This window comes from Balaenoptera acutorostrata, chromosome 1 (genome assembly GCF_949987535.1).
Source record: "Balaenoptera acutorostrata chromosome 1, mBalAcu1.1, whole genome shotgun sequence".
Lineage (NCBI taxonomy): Eukaryota > Metazoa > Chordata > Mammalia > Artiodactyla > Balaenopteridae > Balaenoptera > Balaenoptera acutorostrata.
Window position 1 is genome coordinate 46,701,057 of NC_080064.1, and position 15,892 is coordinate 46,716,948.

Consider the following 15,892-nt stretch of genomic DNA (forward strand, 5'->3'; position numbering starts at 1 on the left):
CTTCTAAGTTGTAGAGCACTCTGAAGGTGGACATTCCTGGAGCGAAAGATCGAAACAGACTTTCTAAAATTGAACTGGCGCTTGGCTGATGCTGCTGCTTGGAAGAGAGGGATGGAGATTTTGAAGACTGAGCACTTGTTTCAGACAGCAATGTCTTCTAAGTTTAATAGAAAGAAAAAAGGAATATACAGCTCAAAAGCACAAATTAAAGAGAAGCAGATATCACTACATACTCTAATATTTTTTCCGACTTTAATATAATCAAATCAATGAAATTTTCTAAAAATTAACCTCAAAGCCACATCACTCTAATTATTAACAAAGCACTGAACTCCATCACACAGACAGTAAATGCTCAACAGCACTGCAATCCTACAGGAATGCTTCTGGGATTGTATTCTAAGCAACACTAGTGGGGCCATCCTAATTTGTTTCCGTGTTATTAAAATTTGTACCACTAGGAGACTTCCCTGGTGGTCCAGTGGTTAAGACTCTGCGCTCCCAATGCAGGGGGCATGGGTTCGATCCCTGGCTGGGGAACTAAGATCCCACATACTGCAACTAAGCTCGTGCGCCGCAACTACTGAGCCCACGCACTCTAGAGCCCTTGTGCTTCAACTAGGGAAGCCCGCGTGCTGCGGTGAAGAGCCCTCGCAGACAAAATAAAAATAAATTAATTAAAATAAATAAATAAATAAAATTTGTACCACCAAACATTGATAATTAAATTATAAGATTGCAGTGTAGTAGTTTTGATAATTTTTTTAGTTAGTACGAGTAATATAGTTAATTACATTAGTTCTCTTCTTCCTCATATTAATATATAAGGTACATGTGACACGATTATGAGCTCATCTAAACTATAATCACTGAAATACAAAATTTATAACTTAGTTCTAACAGCTTTGATCTAAATGAATTTATTCTGAGAACACAAACAATATTATAGATAAAACACAATTTCATTACACATATACAACTCTTAAGGAACAAGATTCTAAATATTAAACAAAAGGAACTTTAAATATCAACTGTGAAAATATTAAATGATAACCATTTACGCAAGCAACTCAGACATATGCAACAACCACGTTCAGAGAGGCATCATGACAGAAGAAAAATGTCTCAACTGAATCAGAACTAGAGTCTGACCCTAGCCAAGACCGTTCATCACTCTGCGCTTGGGTTTCCTAATATAAAACATGAAGGAGGTGGAAGCAGATGATATTAAATGCTCTCCCAGTTCTAAAATTTGATATCATTATTTACAGCAAAGGTATTTTTCTAAAGAAAAAAAAAACTGTTATGGGAAAGATGATATCGTATGACCTTAATGTGATGTCATGCTGTATTTTCACTGAATCATGACATAAAATTTCCATGCCTGTTAAATAACTATCCAAGATACTCATACCTTTCTTCCTAAAGAATCAAGTTGATCAAGGGCTTCCTGAATGGCTGGATCAGTGGGTATCAAGAGCAGAAGCTTTCGTACTCGTAGAGTTATCCTGAAATTTTTCAAATATTAGTTTTTTTTTCACACAAACCACAGTTTCAATAACAAAGTCATTTAGTATGGGATGTGAAGTAATATACATTTCAAGTGAACATTTACTGGGTTCCCTAACTTTAATAACTTTCTCTTTCAAGCTTCGTAAACATTTCTATTTACCTTGGCTCCTCTAGATTGGCCAGCTGGTAAAGCATGTCAAATACATTACACACAAGTGCCATCACAACACCAGGGAGGGATTTCTCCTGAGGGAGAAAGCAAAACATAAATGCAAATTTACAAAACAATTTTCTCCTTTTCTAATCAAAGGTACAAACAATAAAATTACTGGTTCTTAAAGACTGGCCACTGCAAAACTTGAGGGACGCATGGTGCTTATCTGCCTCAAACAACAACGCACGGGAACACAGAGCGAGGGGCCACTCCCCCTCCTAGCGTGCTCAGCACCTGGGGTCTCTTCTCCTACCACCTGCTGGCGAAGCGGCCAAGGCACCAAAAGGCAGGCAGCGGCAGAGAGGCAAAAGGAAGGGCAGATGTGATGAACAGAACGGAGGGTGGGCACCGTTGGAAGCTGATCGCAGCTTGGCAGGAGCAAACAAGGCAGAGTGATTTAAAAGCAAATTCATTCAGAACTCTAATGGAAAACTGATGAATTCATAAAAGTGCTAACAAAAGATCAAGATGAAAAAGGAACATTAATTACATGGGACTGAGTGAACTGATGAGGATGATTATAATTTTTGTGACTTTCTGTTTGAATAAAAAAAAAAAAATCCCACAAGGACTCAGAGGCAAAAAATATACAAATCAATTTTCACTGCAAAGTAAAGGAGCTGTTATACAGTGGAGGATTACTGGACTGAATGTCAATATTATGACACAGTATGAGTGTGTTTCGTGTTTGGTAATTGCAATCATTGTTGCTTTTGTTGTGGTCATCCATTTACAATGCTTGGTGTCAGTTTATTTATCTCTTGTAAAAATAAAATACAGTGTGTGTGTGTGTGTGTGTGTGTGTGTGTGTGCGTGAGAGTTGTGAAAAAAAATAACAGGAGTCAACTGTATTTAAAAAAAAAAGCAAATTCAAAGTGATACACACACACACACACACACACACTCACACACAACCACATAGATATATATGTAATTTAAGCTGAGAAAAAGAAGTTGGCCTGCTTTTTTTTAAAGGTGAAAAAAATGGATACAACTGTATAGAAGAGATTCAGCTGTGATTAAAGACCTATTTTCTGGTATAAGAAATAAAAAAGCTAGACATCACTATAGAATACATTTCTATTTGGGAAGGTTTTTAATAAATTCAGGATAAATATGAGACAGTTTAAAAATGTTAAACTCAAAGATGCTATGTAGGTCATTTCTGTTGCTGATAAACTGTCATAACACTGCTCTGAGTATGATTTCGTTCTTAAATTATCACTACATATAAGCATAGTTACTTTTTAAGAAATGGCACAATACTAACATTAACCCTGCAGGGTTCTGTGGTATCTATAAGCAAGGCTATGCTCTCTAAGTTAAACAGACAGCCATGGAAAGATCTTACATTTGTAATTAAATGAAAGGACTATATATAATAACTGAAAAAAATCCCTCTCTGTCATTTAAATACCTTTATTTCACATGAGGGTTGGTATTATCTTACTTTCTAGACTATAAAAGCATAAAGAGCTGAATGGTCTTGTTAGTTTTGTACCCCTGGTGCTGAGCTCAGTTCCTGGCAGAGAGAAGGTACAAAAAACCCTGATTCATAAAATCATTCAACAAATACTGATTACCTATTATGTTCTAGGCACTGTTTTAGGTGCTGGAAATACAGGAGTGAGCAAAACAAAGGTCTGCTCTCAAGGAGCTTACATTTCACTGGGGGGAGAGAGAGAGACATTAAACAGGTAAATAAAATATATAGTACGTTAGGCAAAAATAAAGTAGGTAAGGGAAATGAGACGTGCAGGAGTAGGAATAGGTGGAAAGTTTAGACAGGACTGCCAAAGAAGGCTCACCAAGAAGGCAACATTTGAGTGAAGGCTGAAGGAAGTGAGAAAGAACCACATGGGCATCAGGAAAGAACATTACAAGCACAGAGAAGAGCAAGTGCACAGGGCCCCCTATGTTTGAGGACCAACATGGAGGCCAGTGCAGCTGGAGTGGTGAGAGTGAGGGTGGGTCATGGGGGAACATCTCAGTGGGGGGGACAGACCAAGTAGGCCCTGAAGGTCCCAGTAAAGACTCTGGCTCTTACTCTGAGTGAGGTGGGAGCCGCTGGAGAGTCCGAGCTGAGGAGTGGCGTAATCTGACTCTGTTTAAAAAAATCATGGGCTGCTGGGTGCTACACAGAGAAGAGACTGAACTGGTATAAGTGCAGAAGCCCTGAGACCAGTTAGAGAACTACTGAAACCCTCCAGATGAGCGACGATGGCTGCTTGGATTGGTGTGGAAGTTGTGGAGGCAGAGAAAAGGAGCTAGATTCTAGATGGATTCTAAAGGTAGAGTCAAGGATTTGCTGATGGATAGGGCTATGAGAGAAAGAAGGGACCCAAGGATTTTGGCATGAGCCACTAGAAGAATGAAATAGGCATTATCTGAAATACGGCAAGACTGGGATGAAGAGGTTTGGGTTAGGGGTGAGGTGGTGGGAAAGGGGATATCAGGAGCTCAGTTACAGATGTTCGGACTGGGATGTCTATCACACATTTAAGAGGAGATGCTGATTAACTAGTTGGTTCCATGTACCTAGACTTCAAGCTAAAGGTAAAAATCGGGGTGTTATCAATATACATACAATATATAACACTTTGAAACTGGATAAGATTCCTAAGGGAATGAGCGTAGACAGAGGAAAGGTCAAAGGACTGAGCCAGGGAACTTCTTTGTACACAGATCGGGGAGATGAAAAGGAGGCAGCAGAGGAGACCAAAGAGGGAGAACCAGAGGGGGAAGGGGGAACCAGGGGGGTCCTGAAAGCCAAGGGGAAAAAGTATTTCAAGGGGAAGTGATCACATGGATCAAGTCTGCTGAAATGTCAAGAAGATGAGGATTGAGAGGTGGACATGACAGATTACCTTGCAGGGTTTATTTTCGAGAGGGGTCAAGAGAGCTTAGACAACACTTTCGAGGAGCTTCGCTGATTTGGGATGGAGAGAATGGGGACAGGAACTGAAGCTGAAACTGGGGTGAAAAAAGGTTTATTAAAAAAATGGTAGAAATAGCACAGCACGTTTGAATGTTAATGGGAATGACCCAGGAGAGGAAAATCAATGAATCAATGAAGAGAGATATAGGAGAGGAGCAGCAAGCAGTGGCCAGGCAGAATCACTCAGACTCAGAAGATTCTGTGGTTCAGAAGACTGACAAATTGTGCATCTTCTTCTCCCCACTGAATCCCAGCATTTCTCAGTGATACAGTTCTGAAGGGGCAGGACTTGTCTGAGAGAAAAGGACATAATCGTGCAAATCTATATGGGCCGAAGGCAAAACTTAATGATGTTACGTTCTTGTTTTGAACTTGAATATTATTGCTCAATACCTGCTCCATGGCATATGATGAACTAAACACGCCGCTGCTGCTGCTGCTGGAGCTGGTTGAGGAATCTGCAGAGCTCCCAGATGGGGTCCCACTGCCAGAAGTCTTTACTGTGAGGATCTGCTCGTCAGAAAAGCCCAGCTGGTGGAGGAGCTTTTGATCTTTATTCACTGTCAGCTGTAAAAAGTGGTTTCTTAATTATTGAGAAGGAAAATACTGATATTAGACTAAAGTGCCACAAAATGTTTATTTACACCTACCAGACTATCATTTGTAAACATCTGTATACTATCCACTGGAGAACACAACTGCTTGGCTATCTTCCACCGGACACTCCCTATGGTTTCATTACTGTGAGCCTGTAAAATGAAATGAAACACTGTTCTGAGTAATTCACTTATTCATCAATTTAAACAACTATTAGCGAGTATCTGTTATGTACCAGGCACTGTTCCAGAACCTGGGAACACAGCAGAGAACCCAAAGACAAGAATCCTGCCCTTGTGAGGCTTCCCTCCTGCAGTAATTAAATATTCTCTTCCATACTCCATCCCCCAGCATGCATGGAATGAAATCTCAAGTCCTTCTTCCACTGGAGTGTCTTCCACTCTTCCCCTTCTCACTGTGCTCTAGTCACACCAGCCACTTTCCTTGTCACTGAATAAATCAAACAAACTCCCACCTCAGGACCTTTGTACCTGCTGCTCCCTTTGTGTGGAATGCTCTTCCCCAGAAATGGCTAACTCTGTCACTTCATTCAAGTCTCTGTTCAAATGTGATCACCTCAGAGACCTTCCCTCTCCATTCTTACCTAAAATATGTCATGTATACCCATCTTATCCTGCTGTCTTTTTTTTTTAACCTTTATAACACTCATTATCACCTGATATTATGTATTTACTTATGAGTCTGCTTATACTCTATCAGCTTCCTTTCATTTCAGGTCTTTATTCTAAATTTGTTTTCCAAACAGCTTTTAGAATAGTCATTCATGCAGCTAAATCAACAACAGTGTTCAATCTCAATCAACAGTGTTCTTATGAAAATAACATGACAATATGGAAATGGCTTCAGAGCTTAATGTAAACCTACCTCTACAGTGAAGGTATCTTTGGTAGACTCATAAGTAACATTAAGAGTTAAAAGATGTCCATGGAATGAGGCACCATGAGGTAGAATAGTTCGGGGAACAGAGTAAAAATCCTTGAAAAAGATACAGCAAGTCAAAAGATACAGCAAGTGAGATGCACAGCGCCACTGTTAAATGTCACAAAAATACACTCCTAACACATTGAGACTAATTATAGGATGATAAAGTTGCTTTACAAAGAAGAGAGGCTTACCTCTATAGTGATCACATAGCGTTCTGCCAGAAGCAGCAATCTCTCAATTATTACAAGTTTAGTGGATCTATGAATTAAAAATATTTTTTTTTGAAAATACTTGAAATGAACTGCTGACTTGAGCTCAATTTCAGTCTATTTCACCAAAACCACAATCACAATTAGCCCTCTCCGGTCAAAGACTGAAATCTGCAAAGACTAAACTTCCTTTTCACTCAAGGGGGAGGTGGTTCAAGCAGGTCACAGCTGTCGCACACAGATGGAATATGGGGCAGAAGCCTGCCCCTCCCCATGTTTCCTTTCCTGTTCTTTTCTTTCTTCTTCTTTTTCTTTTTTAAACAGTTGTCCCATAAATAGAGGACCTGGGTCTCCTCTGGGTCTGCAGGCTTATTTGTCTACCAATCCACCAAGAATGAACGATCAGTGAGTTTGAATCTCATAATCTTACAACTAAGATATGCCACATAATTCTGTAAACACAAAGAATCTGACTAAGTTCTGAACTGCCTGAAATTTAGAAGACAAATGCAAACCATTAAGTATGCCACAAATGAGAGCTGCTGTTTGTTTTACTTAGCCTAAGAATGAGGCAGAAGAAAAGGACGAAAAAAATTGTTCATCTGGTTCAAGTGACTAGTCTGTATAGTTAAAACATACAATGTAAGAATTTGTTATCCCAAGGGTTTTCAAAGTACTTAAGAAATCAACACACATCAAGAGGCATAACCACCTCTGGAACAGAAAACACACAGCAAGGAACTGTGGCACTCTCACAGAATCTGAAAGTGAGACCTGAGGCCTCTTTTGGTTAGACTTAAGGAATCTTATCATTTGAAATAACAAGACTCCAACATTCAGCAGCTTGTACAGTCACAGCTCCACACTTTATTAAACACTACATGTGTTAACACTAACAAATGAAAATCCAAGTGCCCTTAATTTAAATATTTACTATTCCAGAGAGTCTAAGTATTTTGTACAGGTGTATTTCTAAATCTGGAAAGTTTTCAGATTTTCTAACAATAAGTATGCTGATTAGCAGTACTGGAAATTTCACTTAAAAAAAAGTTGGTTAAACACATTTAACAGAGTTCTAAATTCTTTCAGTCTACGGGCAGAAACCAGAACTTGATATTCAGATGGAAAATCTTTAGGAAATATTTAAGTGCTTAACAAATGAATTGTTGAGTGAACTGTTTTATTTTGCCTCAATGATGAATTAAATCACAGACAGCACTGCAAACACTGTACAAATGAGAGAATAACTCTTCCTCCCATAAGTGGAACAATTATGGTCACTGAAAAGTTCTTTTAAGACTAGTGAATGAGAAAAACTACATGTTGTTCAAAGGCAACTCTGAAATTACATATTCTTAGTAACTCTGTTTAGGGTTTATAAAGAGAATATTTAAAAACTATCATGTGGTTTTGTTCTGTAATAGTCAAATATGAAATGATTCAGAATACAAAGCAGTTAGAAAAGACAAACAAAAAGCATGCTTATTTAAAGAAGCAGCAGTTTGGAAATCCCAATCCAATAGTTTATAAGTGCATTTCTAGTCTGATTTGTCAGACAGACGAATCGTTAAGGACCTAGGTCATAGATATAGACTACATTTTATAAACATGTAATTAGGAATTCTTAATGAAAGTCTATTTGAGATACACTTCCAAGAATGTGGGAATGCAAAAGTCATGTTAGTGTTCTTATCATGAGTTGAATCTATAATCACTTTCTGTCATTTTAAAAAGAGGTCCAAGAAGGTTGAGTTCTATTGGCGTCTTTCATATTAATAATGTATCACTACACAGTACTCAGCTCATTTAAAAAAAGAAGATAAAGAAGAAGAATGTGAGCAAGGATATTGCCTTGACTCCTCTTCTAAAGGATGGCTTTAAAAAGAAAGGAATATCCCCAACTGTGAATAAAGAGAAATAAATAAATACATACATACGTAAACACATAAAGCGGTTCCAGGAGTTGAAAAAGACTTTATGAGCACCAACCTCTAGGGGGCAGCAGAGTGAGGCACAGAGAGGGAGCCCTTCTCTGAGCACCTGCCAAGGTTTCCTGAGCATCACTGACTGGGGGGGGGGGATGCTTACCAGTAATGAAAGGCACATAAAACTCCGCAAAAGTATTTTAGTTACTTCAATCTAATGTTTCTAAATACTCATCTATTCTCCTTACTATATCAAAGACCTATAACACTGAACTCAGATTTCACTGACAACATCTGAAAATACTCAACACAACAATGTGATTAAGAGATGTCAGTTCAAAGTTTTAACACAAATATCTGGGGCTAAAGTTCTTATTAAAAATTATCTTGAAAAATGATTTTAAGTAAAACATTTTAACTATGATTATATCATAATGTACAATATTAATCAATCATCATATTCCACTTCATTTTGCTTATGCAAAATAAAAAGAGGAAATGAACAATTAACTGAGATATCTCCAAAGGAAAGAAAAGATTCCAATTATTTTTTTTTTAAGCTGATCTACATTTAGGTGTCGCACATTCGTTGTAACTTCTGCAATCACTTACCTGTATGGAGACTGGACTGACGTGGCTACCGTTGGCATGGCGGTTGCTGTAAGCATCTTTGTTGCTCTGGTCACAGCGTGTGTCAGAGTGGGGCCCCCAAGTGCTGAACTGGCTGCCTACGAAACAGAAAACCATCACTCTGTATCAGGGTTTCTCAACCTCAGCTCTATTGACATTTTGGGCTGGAAACTTTTTTTGTTGTGGAAGACTGTCGGGGACATTGTAGGATGTTCAGTGGCGTCCCTGACTTCTATTCGCCACTCACCTACCGCTAGGTGCCAGTAGGACCCCTCTAGTTGTGACAACCAAAACGGTCTTCAGACATTGCCAAATGTCCCCTGGGAGACAACTGAGAACTACCATTCTACATGTGTTAATACTTACGTGGCCCCTCATTTAGGGATACCTGAGTACTTTAAATGTTTTTATGATGGCATATGTGGATGGAAGTCACAACTTGGGAACTCCGTCCTGTACAGATTCATCACCAGCACATATTCATCATCGGAAAGTTTAACTTATGGAGACAGTATTACACTGCAGGCTTCTAGTGGACAAAGACACCCAACACTACACACTACTGAGTGTGCTGCTATGGCCTTTAATAGCATTTATGATATAAACAAAGTGACACATGTGGAAGGATGGGAAAAGAAGCAAGTGCTTGTATAAAATTTCTGGACAGAAAAAGGAGAAAAAGAATCTATCAGAAATGTGGAAAGTACAGTAGACCTATTTTCTGAAGACAGTTTCTATACCCCAAAGGGGGTTGGGGTGGGGTGGGGTGGGTGGGTGGAGCAGGGAAAAGGGATGGGGAGGGAGAAGGAAGGATTTCCTGTAAAATACACTTCTACATTGTGGGCATTAGGGCAAATGCCTGTTCCCTATGTCCACAATACGGTACTGCTAGCAAATTCTTTCTGTAGGATCCAGCTACAAATATCAACATTATACATGATCTCAAAACACAAAATTATAAAAGGAAAAAAACCCCAAAGCATTTATTTCAAAAACAGGTTAAATAAAATTTGCTACTCACTTCTAATCTTGTGTAGCAATCAGCAATGAATTTCTTATGTAATGATACAGAATCCTAAAAGTAAGAGGTATATGGAAATTAAAATTAGTCTAGCATTTAGTTGTAATCATCATTAAGGATAAAATGTCAAAATAAAGAAGCCCGACTTTCAGGCATGCCAACTTAGCAATTAAAAATATATTATTTTCTGCTTTTTTGTGTACCTTCTTTCCTTAAATACCCACCTTCTTTAACCTAGGATTTAGATTAATGTAACTGTAGTTTATGATTAACTGAATAGCTTCATTAGCAATTTCTTCATCAGGTGATTCCATGGCTATTTTCCAAATGAAATCCATTCCTATCAATTCCAGCTTTTCTACATACTGTTCAAAAGAAAGAAAAGTATACAGCACACCAAGGTCACAAAATTACAATTATTTTCTGCTACACTGTAACTCCACACCTCTTCAAGTTCAAAATGAATTAAGGCTGCAAAAACCAAGCTACATATGAGAACATCATTATACTGATGTGGAACTTTAAAACAAGAAACAACCAACAGAAACACTGGGCAACTTCCACGGAACCAAGACAGATATGGAGATTTTTCTCCAGACGTTCCTAAACCTAAGCTAGAACTCTACCCAGATGGGCTACTAAAGCAGGAACAAAACAGGAATAATATGGGCAGCCTCTTCAGGAGCTTTTCTTCAAAGGAAAGAGAGTCAGGTTAGAGGTAGTTACTAATCCTTGGGGCTCAATCTGGTCTTCTCAAAGCTCAGTTAGAAATGGCAGGATCCAGGCCTTATAAGATCTTGTTAAAATTCTTACCACCTAGGAAGTCAGGTCATGAATGAAACAGACTTGGAAAAAGACTTATTTTTTGCCTTTCTTTTTTAAGGTGCTCACGTAAATATAAACGTAAGCTGTATACATTCTACAGGTCCTCATTTTCCTGCTTCCTTGTCTGTTCTTAAAAATTTCCCCCCAAATCCTTGCCACTGCGATCCCAGAATTGAAGATTTTGGTACTTTTTCAGGTACATGTGAATTGCTAGATCTGAGAGATTGGAAGCTTGGCTGGAACTATCCCTGCTCCACGTTCACCCAGCCACAGGAGGCCGCTGGCTGCCCCAGATCAGCAAGAAGCAAAGAGGGGCCTGAGAAGTCACCTGTGTGGGAAACGGAGCCTCCTCACACTCTAAGAGAAGCTCCCTCGTCCATGCAGAAGACCGCAGTCAAGGAGGTGCCCATGCTTTTTAAAAAAGAACCTCATGTCTTCTCTCAATTAGAACACGTTTTTTGCTGAATGTCAAGTTTTACTAGATTTTCCAAATTTTCTAGATTTGAAAACAATGTTACTTACCAATTGAGCTCCTTGTCTTTTCAATCGATGATCACAGAGATTCACATTTTCAAAAAAAGTCTTAAATAAGTTAAAACCTGAAATTATAGAATGTCTGATAAATTCATGCACTCTAGGTACCACAGATAATCAATGAAAAGACAAAGTATATCAAGAGCTAAAACTATAAAACTCTTAGGACAAAACATAGGCACAAATCTCCAAGACCTTGAATTAGGCAATAGTCTCTTAGATATGGTATGAAAAGCACAAGCAACAACAATGACAAAAAAATAAATAAACTTCATCAAAACTAAAAGCTTTTGTGCTTCAAAGGACTACCAAGAAAGTGAAAAGCCAACCCACAGAATAGGACAAAACATTTGTAAATCACATATCTGATAAGGAGTGAATATGCAGAATATATAAACAACACTTACAACTCAAAAATAAAAGGGCAAATAACCCAATTTTAAAACGAGAAAAAGATTTTTATAGACATTTCTCCAAAGGTGATATATAAATGACCAATAAGCCCATGAATGGATGCTCATCATCCTTAGTCATCAGGGAAATGTAAATCAAGCCACGAGATACCATGTCATAACCACTAGAATGGCTAAAAAAAAAAAGACAGTTTATAATAATTATTAGAGAAGATGTGAAGAAATCAGACCCTCATATACAGCTGGTGTGATTATAAAATGCTGTAGCCACTTTGCAAAACAGATAGGCAGTTCCTCAAATGTCAACTATATGATACATCAATTCCACTCCTAGGTATATAAAAACTTGTATATGAATGTTTACAGCAGCATTATTGATAATAACCAAAAGTGGTGACAACCCAAATGACCATCAACTGATGAATGGATAAACAAAATGTGTTATTGCCATACGATGAAATATTACTCAGCCATAAAATGGAATGAAGTTCTGGTACGTGCTAAAACCTGGGTGAACCCTGAAAACATTATGTCTCAGCATGATAAAAGAAGCCAAATATTCATACAAAAGGTGACATATTATATGGTTCCATTTATATAAAATGTCCAGATTAGAATAATCTATAAGGACAGAAAGTAGATGAGAGGTTGGGGAAAGGGGAGAATGGAGAGTGACTATTACATGGTTTCTTTCTGGGGTGATGGAAATATCCTGAGATTAAAAATGGTGAAGGTTGAACAACTTTGTGAATATACGAAAAGCACTTATTGTACACCTTAAAAAAGTAAATTTTATAGCACGTAAAATACATATCAATAAAAAAACTCAAAAGAAACAACTGAAAAGAGGCTTTCTATACTTTGACAAATCTTTACCTTAAATGAATCCTTTTTGTACTAAGTAATTTCATGAAAAGACAGCTTAACAATTATTACCCTATATAATTTAAAAATACCATTCATGTAAAAAGAAATTTATCTGTGTATATAAACATATGTATATATAGCTATGTCTTTATATGCATAAGGCAAAGTCCAGAAGGATATCCCAAACTGGTTAGCTGCTTCTGAGAGTGGGCTGAGAAGAAAAGTATAAAATTCTTAAAGAACTGAAAAAATGATTTTAAGGTTTTTTTCCCTACCATTCATAGTGATTTCATATGACTCCAATTTAAGAATCTTCTCCTTGAAGAGCTGCTGCTGAACATCACTCTCAAGATCATGCTGCCCTTTTGTAAACCATTCAAAACACATCTGCGGATCAAGACAAATATCACCCTGTAACTAAAGTCCATTTCAGACAAATACATATTCCAAACTGGGAAAGCAAAGATAAATTATTTTTAATTCTTTAGAAATTTATATTGCCTTAATACCACTCAAAACTGAATTGGTTGTAACTCTGGAACTAAATAAAGCAGTTAATTACGGCCATCTTTCCTCTAGATAATGAAAATATATATTCATGCTTTTCACTCAATTGTTACACTTTGGTTTTTCCACCAACATTTATTAATAAGCCTTACTATGTGCCAGGCACTGTGCTAGGCACTGTCACATACTTAGTCCTTTCAATAATCTTATGATGCAGTTAACACTATTCTACAAAATGAGATGAGGAAACAGCCATTCACTGTTAGAAAACGTCAAAGCAGTGTGGTGCTCCTGGTTTAATCTATTTTCAGCTGTGTAACTGTAGTTCTAAAGATCTGTCTAGGTATCAGTTCCTTCTTTAGTGTTTCCGGGATACAACATCATTATAGGAACTCAAAGTTTTCTACTGGTTAACTTAAAATTAGTTTCATGGGAGGGAAAAAAATACTAAAAGACACACCAAGAATTCTTTTGCTGTACTCATTTGGCTGAATTTGGTTTTATCCAGAATGGTATCAGACTTAACCAAAGATCTCACACACTAGTCTATATCACAGATATATATTATATAAAATATCTTTTCAACACTTACAGTTCCTAGCCTATTAGTATAAATGTGTGCTTAGTAAATTGAAGAGTGTTTAGAATTGAAGATGTGAGACACACAAAAATGTGAGATGCACACAAAAAAGTGAAATACTATTAAGTTTCAGTGCTGTCTTACTTCATCCACAATATCTTCTTACCTCTCTATCTAATTCACAAACATCCTGGCCAGTCACAAGACACTCCCAGATTTCCTTGGCACGATTCCAACCCAGATACAGAGTAGCTTCTTGCAAGAAAAATGCCAGAAATTTTAGATGGGCCTCTAGATACTGGAAAAAGAAATAATGCTAATTAGTTAACTCCAGGCATTCATATGTAAAAGCAAAATTAAAAAACCAAAAAAACTTTGAAATTAAACCAATAGTTTTACCTAATGCTTTTTCATATAACTTAGGGTAAAGTAAATGTGAGAAATCTGTTTACAAGTTGACAATACAATGTAGCAGAAACTACTTGAAGTCTAACACAAACTCAGTTGACTTTAGATGCCCAAAAAATACAATTTCGGCAATCTCAGAGTAAAATACCACAACACAACTGGTGAGTTAAGGTATTTTTCTATTTTTTTATAAACAATATTACTAACCACTAGATTTGAAAAACAAAAGCCATTAGCCACAGAACTGACAGTTATTATTTCTGATCAAAGACAAGAAAAGATGTTTATTTTTATTACCATATCATATGCAGTTATCTTGGGTGATTTACTGAAAGATTTACAAGATTTACCCACAAATATCAATTTTCTGAACTTTTATTTTGAGGTGATTATAGTCAAGATACAAAAATGTTCCATTATGACAAAGACACCTCATGCTACCTCTTTAGAGTTACTCCCAATAAATATTATTTTTATAGTTCAAGTGCAAAAAGGCCAAATGAATGCTGTAAATCATGAAACAAAAGCACAATGCCAGATACCTCCCGATAAGTGTATCGGCCATCCACTAGTGTTGAACCAGTTAAGCCTCCAGGTCCAGCCACGGCTGCTGCAAGCCGATGACAAGCTATCAAACTTCCCGTTACCAATTTCACTATTTCAAAATTTTTCTTCAAGTCTTGAATAATGCTCTTGGAGAAAACAACAAAAAGAAAAATGGTATGAGAACGTGCAGTTATTTTATCAGTTTAATACAAGCTTCTATTTTAGCACGTAGTTGAGGAATAGCAAACACAGAAAGTTTTTCACTCATATTTCCTACATAAAAGTAAATAAAATCAATCTGGTATGTACATTTACTAGGGAATTACTATAGAATTAATAAACTTCCCTGGTAAATTTCTGCTTCTAAAAGGGATTCTTAAAAAAAAAAAAAAAGTCTTTCAAAAGAACTATTTCACTTCTTGCATACTTTTCCAGATCTTTCTTCCCAAGTCTATTACATTGAGGAAGCTCTAGCTCCTTAAGCAAACTAATGTTTTCACAATACAAAATAAGTCTTTGAATCTTTTCAAACTAATTTCTAAAATACCATTAACTTTTAAACATTGGCTTACTTTGTAAATTAAGGAAATAAAAAATAAATGTTAGGGATATATCAAAGGAAAAGCTCCATAGAAATGAAAGCAGAATGATGTTTAAATTCAAGATTATTAAGTAATATAAATGAATTACATTAATAACCATAAAACCGTAATACAGTCACTACAAAACTCAGCAATCTTTTGATGTTTGTTATTATAAAAGGTTATGCAAGTAATTGTATAATAATCAAATATAACTATACTCTTACCTTGTCTTGCTTTTGATAGGTTTGTTTTATGAATGAGCGGGTGATTTCATGTAGCTGACGCAAAGCTGGTACTACCCATACAAACTGGGGATTATTAAGTTGAGATGACTAGAGTTAAAAAGAAGTTACATTAGTTAAATTTAGAAATAAATAGCAGATTAAATTTATTAGCTATAAAAAATTTCCAAGTCAATTAGGTTTTATTGTTACACATTCTATTATTTTTCTCTTCACATCGCTCATTTATAGTTTATCTCCATGCACTCATAATTCAGTCTTCAACTTCTTATTCTGCATGCAATCCTAAAGCCAAGAACTGCAAACAGGAGTGGATGTGAAGTGATAGTAAATGTATAGGGGTACATCAGCAAAAAACAGACGACAAGGAATTAGCAACTTCAGAGGATAGATTA

At 36.9% G+C, this 15,892-nt stretch overlaps 1 protein-coding gene across 6 annotated transcripts in view; it reads right to left on the bottom strand.

Moving 5' to 3' along the window:
- Nucleotides 1-15,892, bottom strand: part of USP24 (ubiquitin specific peptidase 24) — a 146,703-nt gene that overhangs the window by 60,224 nt on the left and 70,587 nt on the right. For 5 of the 6 annotated variants that reach the window (XM_057540396.1, XM_057540390.1, XM_057540399.1 and 2 more), the window contains 15 exons: nucleotides 15,480-15,587; nucleotides 14,668-14,817; nucleotides 13,884-14,015; nucleotides 12,906-13,017; nucleotides 11,339-11,415; nucleotides 10,216-10,356; nucleotides 9,992-10,045; nucleotides 8,953-9,068; nucleotides 6,398-6,464; nucleotides 6,147-6,257; nucleotides 5,315-5,413; nucleotides 5,058-5,231; nucleotides 1,673-1,758; nucleotides 1,415-1,508; nucleotides 2-157 (listed from right to left, as the gene is read on the bottom strand). In XM_057540396.1, the coding sequence (XP_057396379.1) occupies nucleotides 2-157; nucleotides 1,415-1,508; nucleotides 1,673-1,758; nucleotides 5,058-5,231; nucleotides 5,315-5,413; nucleotides 6,147-6,257; nucleotides 6,398-6,464; nucleotides 8,953-9,068; nucleotides 9,992-10,045; nucleotides 10,216-10,356; nucleotides 11,339-11,415; nucleotides 12,906-13,017; nucleotides 13,884-14,015; nucleotides 14,668-14,817; nucleotides 15,480-15,587 (1,677 nt within the window). The remainder of the gene's footprint in view (nucleotide 1; nucleotides 158-1,414; nucleotides 1,509-1,672; nucleotides 1,759-5,057; nucleotides 5,232-5,314; nucleotides 5,414-6,146; nucleotides 6,258-6,397; nucleotides 6,465-8,952; nucleotides 9,069-9,991; nucleotides 10,046-10,215; nucleotides 10,357-11,338; nucleotides 11,416-12,905; nucleotides 13,018-13,883; nucleotides 14,016-14,667; nucleotides 14,818-15,479; nucleotides 15,588-15,892) is intronic. The other variant, XM_057540403.1, reaches the window with a different exon arrangement.